The sequence below is a fragment of the Vigna unguiculata genome, chromosome 10, assembly GCF_037176805.1.
Source record: "Vigna unguiculata cultivar grain cowpea cultivar isolate G323 ecotype 2 chromosome 10, ASM3717680v1, whole genome shotgun sequence".
In the NCBI taxonomy this organism is placed as follows: Eukaryota; Viridiplantae; Streptophyta; class Magnoliopsida; order Fabales; family Fabaceae; genus Vigna; species Vigna unguiculata.
This window is the reverse complement of record NC_140801.1, coordinates 50,289,814-50,301,477: the sequence shown is the minus strand read 5'-3', so window position 1 is coordinate 50,301,477 and position 11,664 is coordinate 50,289,814. Positions and strand designations below refer to the sequence as shown.

At 35.0% G+C, this 11,664-nt stretch overlaps 2 protein-coding genes across 2 annotated transcripts; one reads left to right on the top strand and one right to left on the bottom strand.

The window, feature by feature from the left end:
• Positions 1–1,440: 1,440 nt before the first annotated feature.
• LOC114166068 (uncharacterized) lies at positions 1,441–5,320 on the top strand. The gene is made up of 5 exons (XM_028050721.2): positions 1,441–1,680; positions 1,755–2,316; positions 2,767–3,250; positions 3,384–3,465; positions 5,016–5,320. Exons 1-5 carry the CDS (start codon positions 1,612–1,614, stop codon positions 5,235–5,237), a joined length of 1,419 nt encoding a protein of 472 aa, XP_027906522.2. The 5' UTR covers positions 1,441–1,611; the 3' UTR covers positions 5,238–5,320.
• Positions 5,321–6,341: 1,021 nt separating this feature from the next.
• On the bottom strand, positions 6,342–11,444 carry LOC114167113 (alanine aminotransferase 2-like). The gene is made up of 15 exons (XM_028052073.2): positions 11,051–11,444; positions 10,337–10,387; positions 10,024–10,074; positions 9,638–9,703; positions 9,493–9,554; positions 9,212–9,290; positions 9,026–9,130; positions 8,803–8,913; positions 8,474–8,611; positions 8,148–8,222; positions 7,832–7,952; positions 7,580–7,734; positions 7,276–7,350; positions 6,783–6,986; positions 6,342–6,689 (listed from the first exon to the last, which is right to left on the bottom strand). The coding sequence occupies exons 1-15, from the start codon at positions 11,276–11,278 to the stop codon at positions 6,573–6,575; spliced, it is 1,638 nt and encodes a 545-aa protein (XP_027907874.1). The 5' UTR covers positions 11,279–11,444; the 3' UTR covers positions 6,342–6,572.
• Positions 11,445–11,664: the final 220 nt, after the last annotated feature.

Sequence of the window (11,664 nt, the reverse complement as noted above, 5' to 3'; positions counted from 1 at the left end):
ACTTCTAACAAATCTGATTAGATGCTAAATAATAATTATCAAAATTATTAGTAGTTAACAAAATAGGTTTATTTAGAATTGAAATAGATACATGTTTAAGATTCATAAAAGTGTAAATATAGGTTAGCACAAGTAGTTGAGGTTCTGAAAGAAGTCTCATATTTTTCATGAAAGTGTTTGAATATTTCTTACCTCACTCTCACTCACTCTTCACTCAATCCCTTTTTTAACAACCAGAAAGAAAAAAGTATCGTTGAAAGTCTATGTTAGTTGATATTTAAATGCAACTTTACCTTGATATTAAACAAAGGCGTCTGTTTTATTATTCTATACCCTAGAGAAGATGGTAGAACACTAGAACTGAAATTAATATATTAATTTGGCATGCAAACTATGCCTGTGAGAGAGACTAATAAAGCTTGGTTAACCCAAGAAGTAGGAACTAGACAACATTTAGATTCAGTCTAGTAAAAAAAAATGAGTGCAGTTAGTGTAATTAATATAATAGATGGTTGTAAAGTTAGGTATTGGTCATTCACAAAGTTCTTTTTGTATGTGAAAATTCTTACTCTCTGGTTTTGCCCCAGAATATAACAAGAATAATTGATTCTGAGTGGGGAAAACGAAGCCTTGTACACAGTATCCTAGTGGGAAGGTGAAAAATAGGATCAAAATTCACCAACAAAAACCAACTCTAGTAAAGTCCAAAGATTCCTTCCTTCATAAAGTAAAATGTTGAAGAAAAAATCTCCAACTATTCTCGTAATACTCCACAAAAAACATTGAATGAATAGTGTTTAAATATACCATTGTAAGCATAAAAATATACAGTAAGTTCTTTCTTTACCTGGAAGAATTTTGTTTTTCAGTACGCATTACCTTCTTTTAGTAGTAGTGTTTTTCTTAAGAATTTTTTGACACGCAACTCATGAAGAAATTAACATTACAGAATGTACATAAATAAATACAAAAATAAAAAAAACATTGAAGGAAGAGTTTGTGAAATCTCATGAAATCTAGTTTGAATGTAGTTTACCGAAGAAAAATCTGTGGTAGGGTGATTGATGTGACATATGGAGGAAAACATAATATAATTATTTTCCAATTATTTATAAGTTATAACATGTTATTTTGTCTGCATTTTTTTGTTGGCCTTTTTCACTTGATGCTCTTTCTTAAATGATTTCTTTTGCAAACCTAACGAAAGGTCCATCTTTGGTTCATGGTGTACTCTCTTTCTCCCGTGTTCATCCCTTCCATCTCCTGCAGATAGAAAAGACTAAGGAGGGTCTGTGAGGTGTGACACACACACACACACAAAAAAAAAACACAGTGGCTGTGTTTTTGGCTCCTTGCATGTGAGTCAAGTCATTTGTGTACTTACCATAGACCCCGGTTCCAACCAAGTCTTACATACTTTTTCCTTCTTCAGTATGATGTTCTGTTCCACTGTCTCCACGGTCACTTTCCCCTGACCCACACACTGTTCAACACGCATCACATGAAACTAATGCAAATTTTGCAAGTAACGGAACCACACTAGAGAGACACTTCATTCCTATTTCTCTCACATCACCGACCCCAGCAAGTTCAATTTCACTGTGCCATGCCATGGACCTCCCCACCCATAAATTCTTCCAATCTCCTTCTGCATTGGCAGTGGCAGTGGCACCACATGGGGTAAAAAGATATTGCTGCACTCACTAATACTCTTTCTTTGAAGCCTTTTTTTCTCACTCGTTTATGTGATGCAGGAAGCACTCGCTGAGAGCAACGTGAACATGTATGGGAAAAGCAAAGACAACCCTTTTGCGGATGATTTCCCTGATCCTCTTTGCAAGCTCAACCTGAAGGAAACCTCTGAGTTTGTCAAGTCTCTGCCTGTGCCCAGTGGCAGAGCCGAAAGCAGAGGCCACTCTGTTTCACAACAGAGGAGACTGTTGGAAGCTCCTTCTACTCCTGGAAGACCAATTTTCTCCTTCAGTTCTGGCCTTCCGAGAAAGAGCTTCCCTTCCAAGTGGGATGATGCAGAGAAATGGCTCATGAGCACTTCTTGCCATGACTCACCTGCTCACAACAACATCAGCAACAACAACACACTCAAGGTTTCAGTCTCAGACTCTTCAAAGGTTGCAACCAGACAACAATGTGAAGATGTTGGCTTTAAGCAGCAAATGGAAAATTTCTCGGAGAAATCAAGAGTCACTGAAGAAAGGGTGTCCAAAGCTGTCCCCAACTTCCACTGGTCTCCTTCGTTGGACCACCAGCATAACACACTCGGTGCTTTCCATGGTGTTAAAGACATTGTACTCAAAGGTGGGATATCACAGTCTTAACTTCAAAATTTGACTTTATCCCTCCTTTTCCCTTCCTTTATTTCTTTTCCTATCTACCCTTTTAGCCATCGTTATCATCCTCTTTCCTTTCCCTTTTGTCCTTATTATATTCTTTATTTCCATAGACTTTAAACTGTGGGTAGGTTGAATAAAAAAAACTTCAGCTTCAGATTTCCTTTTAGTCTGAAAGCTGTTGTTTTGAGCATGATGGTAGCCTGTGTTAACACTGTTGCAACTTCTAACGTATATAAAATCATGAGTGAAACTAACATAATTGTGCTCTTCAATATACTTCTCCAATTGTTGGAATTCAGGAGTGTGTTAAATGTATTTGTAATTGAAAATTGAATGGACCATCATATGAAAAATAATAGACAGTACAATTTTACTAGCATGAGAAGTTTCTGACATGCAATGAATTGCAATGCAGATAAGTTCACAGACAGCATAGAGCCTATTTTGCCAAATTTGAGATATTTAGAGCCAGCAAAGGAAGGGTTCTTGTTTAGGAACCAAGATGGTGGTGGGGCAATGCAAGATGCTTGCACAGAAGTGGTTCAGCATAGAGACATTGGCACTGAGATGACTCCTCTGGGAAGTTCCACAACTTCAAGATGCCACACCCCAGTTAAGATTTCATCACCTCCTCGTCACAACACTCCTGCAAGTAGGTCAGGACCATTGGCCTTGGCTACCACTGCATGCACTCTTGATGTCATTCAGCTGGAAGAGTGCCATTTTTCTAAACTGCAACTAGGATCACAGTATGACATAGTCACTTCAAATTGGAGCTCAAGTGAAGAGGAAGAAAAGGAAATATCAAAAAGCTTGAGGCACAATGGGAGCCACAAAGCTGATTCTGACTGCATAGCTGCTTCATGGGAAGAAGAGGAGAAAACCAAGTGTTGTTTAAGGTAACACACACATTCTTTCTAAACCATTTTCCAAATTATGAGCAAGTTAATTGAACATTTTCTTTATGTTGTTTTCATCTGATAATGTGTGTGTGTGTGGCTGGAACTGAATTGTGATTGAGTTGTTGTGTAGGTATCAGAGAGAAGAAGCAAAAATCCAAGCTTGGGTAAATCTCCAAAGTGCTAAAGCAGAGGCCAGGTCAAGAAAGCTTGAGGTATTTCATTGTCATTCATAGACTATATTTTGTGTAACAAATTTGTACAGTTTCTTGCACAAGAAAAGAAATAGGCAGAAAAGAGGAATGTGATATAAAATTGGTGGTATAATAAAAGAGGATGAAGAGAAAAGAATACTATAAAAAGTGCTTAATCAATGAATAACTAGTATCAAAATGCTATTCTAAGCCATAGATGTACTACCATAGTTTAACAAGTATGAAAAAGCTATTTTAAGCCATAGCTGTAATAGCCGTAATTGTTGAATGCTAAAACAAATAAGTGTACCTAAATTAATAATTAGTAGTACAAGTTAAACTCCAATCTCGAGATAAAGTCCAATTAAACTTTTTTAAGGGTTAATCTTATCAGATTTTGTCTGCATATATATAACTGAACAAAATCTGATTTTAGCGTTTATAAAGGTATTTTTAGTATGTAGTTTTCCAAAATAGTAAACCAATGCATTTAGTTCTGTGTTTTTATATGATATTGGTTGATTGTTTGTGTTTAAAGGTTATATTATGTGGCATCATGTCATGTGAGACTCTCAGTTTTTTAATCTAAAAATGATGTTATTTATTTGTCCTAAATGGAATGTTAGAGATTAAACATGGTTTCAATTCTTGGAGGGATAAGAAAGAAAAATACAGTAAAAAACTTGATCCAGTTTTGTAATGCTGTAACATGCAGTTTCCCAGCTGGTTACCCTGTCCTGGTACTTTTAGCATTGAAATTTGAAAAATGATAGGAACTTGAAAGTACAAGATAATCCATTACTGAAACTTTTCACTTTTGGAAGCAGTTTGAACCTTTTTGCAAGAGCAGATTCCTGTGAAAAAAATTCACATGGTGTAGTATCAAAACACACACAACCAACCAACTATGAATAAACTTTAAAGTTTTATCATACATTACCTGTTTCAAAACTTTTGACCACAATTCAATGTTTTACCTTTGGTGGCCATGTTGGTGACCTACGCCTCGAGCCACCCCCAACTCATGGGATACCATCATTATATTATTACTTTCTTGACCAGTCCACTCTGCAATTCTCACTCTTTCCTCAATCAAATACATTTTCATCTCAGTTGAAAACCAGAAAATGCAACCCAGAAGTAGCAACGTTGAGAAGATTTAATTTTTTAGTGATTTTGGTACAAAATATACATTAATCTTTCAGGGTTTTATTCATTTATAATATTTGAATCTAAGATTTCGTTTAAAAAAACAGTCTTTGGTTAAGAACTTGGCCAGCTGGACAGTGGATTGTAGTGGGTAGGGAGGGAATCAATCTACTGTTCTATGCGGTGTAGACCATGATAATAAAAACAAATTCCAAAGTTGAAAAGTTCTAGGCATGTTGTCTTTTTCAGGTTCTATTATTATAGTAAATTGGTTCTAAGTTCACTAGCATTGAAAACATGAACATGGTTAAATGTAGCACTGTTGCAGATTACCAAGCTAGGTTTCAGCTTCAGAATCATGTCATTGAAACTAAGCATGATTATTTTTTTTTTTTGTAATTGTTGAAAATGTTGTTGGTTAGGTGAAAATACAGAAAATGAGATCAAACCTTGAAGAGAAATTGATGAAGAGGATGTCAGTGGTTCACAGAAAAGCTGAGGAGTGGAGAGCAGAAGCGAGACAGCAACACTTGGAGCAAATTCAGAAAGCCACAGAGCAAGCTCAGAAGATGATTCATAAACATAACTCACATTTTTCAAAGCCAAGTTCATGTGGTTGCTTCCCTTGCAATAACAATCATTGAACAACATAGTGTTTTTAATAGTGTTTAAAGAGACTTGTTAAGGGTGAAAATATTTAATAAAAGCAAATTTTGTTATTTTGAAATTTTAAAATGCTTCCTTTTTATTTAATATTATATTTAGTTTCATAATAAAAAAACAAGTATTACAGTTTTCTTTATACTGATTATAAATGTATTTCTGTTTTCTTTTAATATCTTTAATTTAGTGTGAAGATTACTACTAATGATGCTTTTATTCATTATGTATGCAAGTGATATAAGTGGATGCATTTATATTGGCAATTTAAATCATGGCCATAATAATTTATGACGTTATTTAATTAATGTGAACACTACTTTTTAAACTAGTTAATTTTAAACATTTTGTAATTAAATTATGACATTTAATTTAAATGACCGATGCGAAACCCCAAATGAAATCCTAGAATCACATTTTTCCCTTTTTTACTCTTTTTCCCACAACATTAACCATAAATATATCATTTATTTTTACTAAAATAATTTAACTCTCAATAAATATACTAAATACAAACATTGAAGTAGGTTTTTCAAGAACAAATTAAAATAAAAATTGATCATTTAAACAACAGTAAAAATTTTAAACTAAAACCGCTTTAATTTTTTTATTCAAAAAACTAATTTTATTTTAGGAGACGAAAGGAGTGATAAATTCAAATGGAAAAATTTTGCGGAATGAGAGTCCATGCAATATTCAGTGTATGTCAAACTCATAGGACAACACAATGGATCCGAAACGATGTGGATTTGTTGTTTTTGCAGTTGTTTTGTTGTGATGGTTGTGTCGTTTTGTATTTGGATTTGAGATGAAAAAATCCAAAGTTGACATGCAAATAATAAAAGCTGTCCCTGCTTTTCAGATTTCTTCCGTCATAAGGTTACGTGAACAGAGACAATTACTGCCAACCAGAGAAGCCAATGGTAAACAGAGAGATAAAGTTTCCAACTTTCCAAATACCCTTTTCATCATTTAGGATAATGACTACAAATTAATCACTTGAAAACCATTTAAAGTATGCAAAAATGCAACAGTGGTATTATTATCTTAAATTAAGGTTTATGTTTCAAAATATTATGACTTGAAGGTTGTTGGTTCGAAAAAAGTTTATTCAATTAAAAAGAGGTAATACAGGAATAAGATCTAATAATGCAAAGAAGCACAAGAATGGAGAAAAATCCAAATATGCGTCCACATGTATAAGTGGAGCTAACAACAAATTTATTCCAGAAAACAAAATGTCCTATTTCTGCAAAATCCATTCTCATCAAGTTTCAATTGGGTACCCTCTGTGTTTAGGGATGAAATAGAAGCAGGACTTAGTCACGGAACTCATCCATGAATTTCTTATGGAACTCTGTCAAACGGGAAACAATGGCTGGAATCTTTTCTTCTTGTGGCAAAATGGTGCATCTGAAATGCCATGTGCCAGGAACCTTGCAAGAAAACAACAATTTACCAATACAATCAGTTTACAAATTATTACCAAAAAGATGGAAAATGCTACAAAAGATAAAACATAAACTAACCTGTCCAAAACCAGAACCAGGAACAACTACTACTCCTGTAGCATTAAGCAAGCGCTTGCAATAGAAGTTATCAGGTGCAGTTTTTGCCTCCCCTGCAGCTTTGATAGCCTTTTGGGATAGACGAATTTGGGGAAACAGATACATAGCCCCTTCTGCTTTGTTGCATGTTACACCCTCTAGCTTGTTGAATGCATCTTCTAGTGTCTGTTAACATTGAATTGGCGACAGAAAGTAAAGATTAATTGGTTAAGGTTCTTGATAAAAGTGATAATGGGATTCTAAAATTGTAAATATTTATTCTAGGGAATATGGTAGGCATTTCCACAGTGTGAGAGCCTTTCAAAATGAGAAAGTATAAAACTATGTTAATCAAATCCTTGCATGCATTGGGAGGAAGGGTTCCTTGGAGATGTTCTAAAATATTACTCTTGAAAGAGAATTAAAATGTTGTTGGTTGATTTTACTATTTCAAATTATTTCCTAGGTAACTAACCTTTGCACGCCTAGCAAGCGATGCCAGAATATTTCCCCTCTCAGCCATGAATGATTCATAGGACTCGTCTCCAACCTGCAGAAAATCATTGAATATTGAGTATGAAAGGCATCATTAATATCAAACTAGCAATGGAATGAACAAAATGGCAATTTTTTATGGTTAAAGTTCAAGCTACCAAACACGAATTAAGGGTACTCCAGATATGTTAATTCTAGGTTGTATTCAATGTTCTTTGAATTATTCAAACTAAAGAAATATTCCCCCAAAAAGAAATTAGACTTAGAAGATGCAAGGAGTTAACCTTAGGTGGACTCATGACCAAGCTTGCAAGAATTTGACCAGAGATATTAGAGCAAAGGTTGACAGATGCCACTTTATATATTTGTTCCCTCACTTCTGCAGAAAAGCCAGTCACCTCCATATAACCTCCTCGTTTCCCACACTCCCCATGGTAGCCTAAGGTCAAAGAAAAAGGAATCTTCCATCAATATTGATCCCTTATTAGCATAAAATTCTACTCTGTATTGTTATTATAAATTTTGTACCAACTTACCTTTGGAGACTGATTGAAAGGATACTAAAGTGATGTCTTTCTCACCATATCCCATGGACCGAGCCACCTTCTTGAATGAGTGAAATTTCTTCTCAGGGACATAAACATTTTCTTGATATACCTTCAAAATGAAGTTCATGCATCAGAGTAGTATTATGATTGTCATGGTATATGTCACACATTTTCTTGATATATGTTGTGACAAAAAAAAAGATTGGCTAGGATCTAGTAACCTTCATTCCCTAGATTCATGAAGTGCAACCATGTTTTAAATAAATTTAATTGTGTCTAAGATTTTCAATAGTGATCCATTTACCTCATCAGCTAAAAGAACCAAACCTTCTTGCTTGGCAAAATCTACTATATGGCGCTGATTTTCCTCAGAAAGAACCTGGAGGCATGACAGAAAATCCATGTTACCAAATTTAACAAAAAAACTCTGCTTTCTAAGCATTAAGCAACATTCAATATCAAGATTTGATTATATCACACGAGAGATTATATCAGACAGCTAATTAAAAACTTAACTAAGCTTTCATCACATATCAATTTGACCAGAAAAATTGAAATAAACTAAAAATAACTTGTAAGAGTTGTAAGTAATTATTAACCCCAATACTACATAATTTATTAGTAGCTCACCTGCCCCGTTGGATTTCCAGGATTTATAACAACTAAAGCCCTAACATTGATGCCCTTAGACTTGGCAGCGTCCAATTGCTTCTTGAGTTCAGGTATTTCCAATCCCCAACCGCTTGCTTCATTTAGATAATAAGGTACCTTTAGAAAAAAAACCAAAGTTAAACTAATACTCCAACCAAAGTATTATGTAAACTTTTACATAGACCATTTTTCTTATTTGTCCTTTCAAAGATGGCACATACAACCAACAAACATCATAAAAAAGAAAAGCATCAAAACATTGACCAAATTAAATTTTGCATTATGCAATTGTATGGAGAAAAAACTACCAAGAAGCCACCATGGAGGGCAATTGAGGCTGAGTATAGAGGATACTGTGGAATGGGACACAAAATAGCATCATTTTCCGACCTAATGAGTAGTTGCATCATATTATGGACCTGAAAACAAAGAAATAATTGTTTTTAAAACTTATTCAGATTATAAATGAAACAAACTCTCATAATCATCTAAAACCATATAGTAAATATCAACGGCAAAGTAGAGACATACTGCAGGGCTTGCGCCATCTGTCATGAAAATGTCATCAGGATTGGCAGGAAAACCATCACGCTCTTCAATTCCAGCAGCTATTGTATCACGCAGACCCTTGACACCCTGACATGGAAATATGAACAATTTCATGGCCCTGCCTCTTATAGCATAGAAATAAACCATATTTGATATCCCAATAGGTACCTGACTGTGGCTATATGCACCCGTTGCTCTACCAGGAATCTGTTCCACAATCTTCCAAGCTCGTTCTATTGCATCAGCACTGCAATATGCCAAAGGTCAAGTTAGAACTTTTATTCTGTTCCACTTGATAGTAAACTACAACATTACAAAACTGAACTAAAAATGCCAATGACTAAAAGAAGTTTGTTATACATTATAATCAAATTGAAAATACCACTCCAGTCATATGATTCATACTCTAATACATTTGTTACATCAAAAAAATCTTAGTTTGCCGGTACCTGAACAAACCCTGTGTTTCACTTTTGTCCAATATAGCTGGATGATCAGTTAATGCAAGAACCTGACAGAGATGAGATTGTCATAATAAGTATTGCTTAATTTGTATTTTGCTACATTCACTGCACAAAATTATAAACAGCAAACCTCTCGGAAAAAAGTTATTGGAGGCTGGCCAAGAGACTGAGGATTTCCAATGTTGCAGTAGAGTATCTATATTCAGAAAAAAAGAAATGTGAAGGATAGCCTAATTAATACATTTGATCCAAAGAATTAAGAATATAAAGAAATAGGTAATCATAGAAGGATAGCCTTGGGACATTAATTGGAGTTTTCACCCTATGATGGGAAATTCAGATGTTCAAGTTGTGGAATTAATCTATTACAACTTTACTAATACAAGATAGGACTGTCCGCTACACAGTGGGTTCACCCCTTGCATGAACACCATGCACATAAGAAGCTTTATAGAAGATCCCCTTACAAATCTTCCTGTGAGTTAAGAAAAACACAAAATCCTATTTCAGAAGTACCTCGTCAAATGGATGAGAACCGGGATTGGCCAGTAAGTCCTTTTGCAAATTCTGCAATATTAAGGCGTTGTAAGCAGAAAGTATTTGTAACAATTGTCCATAGAAAATTCTGAGTGATCAATTTAAAGCTATATTACAGTAAAAGCCATGCCAATAATTTCATGTCAGAGATCACTGTCAACTTAGTTTACCAGTTATCAACTTAATTTGTCAATGCTAAGGTGTAAAATGTATCCATCTTGGAATAAACCAAGGCAAAAATACTTTTTACATTAATGCCCTAATTTGAATATGTACAGTCAAATCACAGTACCTGAGCAAGTGTGACAACCTCTCCTCTAACAGCGTACTCGCATTTCAGAACCTAGACAACAAAAATGCATAGTTTCAAATTACCAAATAAAATATGAAAATTGGTGACATAACCAACTTATCTGAAAGAACAAGAAACAAGTGGGGAAATATTCTAGCACACGATCACACTTTTTAAATAAATAAAAAGTTTCAAAATCCATTAAAACAGCCTAAACCATACAACAAAAAAGATATATCCTCAATTGGAAGTACGGTGAAAATGAAAAAGAATCTCTTTTTGCCACTACTCTTTTCACCAAATCCCAGGGTTGAACACAATTAGAAAGTAATTCAACACTCAATTGGGCATATAATATAGAAAAATGAATGAGCTATAACTAGGTCATCGGTCACACCACTAGACAGAAAACAACGCAGAAAAAAGATCAATGTCAAACCTGACTCACGGATCAACAAAAATAATAATTCGCAAGCCTTTAAAAAGCTATAATTAAATCAAAGGTCGATCCTTTGACAAAGAAAGACGTTACACAGCGCGCAAAAACCAAGAAAGAAAACCCCGAAAACACAAACTCGACACCACGCTTTTGCCCAGATAAAAAAACACGATCACACAGGGGCAAAGCTTGTAACTTTAGCACACCCAGAAATGAGAAAGCGAAAAAAGGACATGCATGATGGCAGTGAAAAGAGAATCTAAGGCAACACGGACCTTGGGGTTGATGTTTTGAGCAGTGACAGGGAAAGGCGAATCAGAAGCCATGGAAGAAAAGGGAGTAGAAAAGAAGAAACGATAGGGGGAAAACGGAGAGCGAGAAGAGAGAGAGGAAGAAGCAGGAAAGGGAGGGTGATTATGATTGTGATGATGATGACGATGACGATGAAGAAGAAATGAACGGTTGAAAAGGTGCCTGAATCTGTCTGCAGCGGTTCTCCGCATTGTGAGGGTTATATATACAAAGGGGAAGATGGAGATTTGACGGTCGGAATGTGATCACAAAGTTGAGAAGAGACAGAAGGCGCGTGCGTGTATCTAGAAAGAAACAATGTGTGACTTTGTTTGTTCCCTTGGAGAACTTTCCACCTCAAACCTCAAACCTCAAACATCCACGCAGCCCTGTCTGTCAAAATCTCAGCCCTCCATGCACTATAAGTAGAATTAAGTACTATACCTTCCTTTTTTCTCTTTGTGACGTGTTTTCATTTGATAAATTCTGTTGGATCAATTTTTACTGTAGCATTCATATCAATTATTTTTTTTGTTATGAATAATGACTTTTTTTTTTAATGCAGTGTAACGGAATAAAGTAAGAATTTTTCATCCAG

Excerpts from the sequence above, each read along its gene's own strand:
- LOC114166068 (XM_028050721.2), top strand. The coding sequence starts at position 1,612 with ATGGACCTCCCCACCCATAAATTCTTCCAATCTCCTTCTGCATTGGCA. Across the intron at positions 1,681-1,754 it reads TGGCAGTGGCACCACATGGG|GAAGCACTCGCTGAGAGCAA; the intron begins GTAAAAAGATAT and ends TATGTGATGCAG. Across the intron at positions 2,317-2,766 it reads TAAAGACATTGTACTCAAAG|ATAAGTTCACAGACAGCATA; the intron begins GTGGGATATCAC and ends ATTGCAATGCAG.
- LOC114167113 (XM_028052073.2), bottom strand. The coding sequence starts at position 11,278 with ATGCGGAGAACCGCTGCAGACAGATTCAGGCACCTTTTCAACCGTTCA. Across the intron at positions 9,555-9,637 it reads CAATAACTTTTTTCCGAGAG|GTTCTTGCATTAACTGATCA; the intron begins GTTTGCTGTTTA and ends CATCTCTGTCAG. Across the intron at positions 7,735-7,831 it reads CTTTCAATCAGTCTCCAAAG|GCTACCATGGGGAGTGTGGG; the intron begins GTAAGTTGGTAC and ends CTTTGACCTTAG.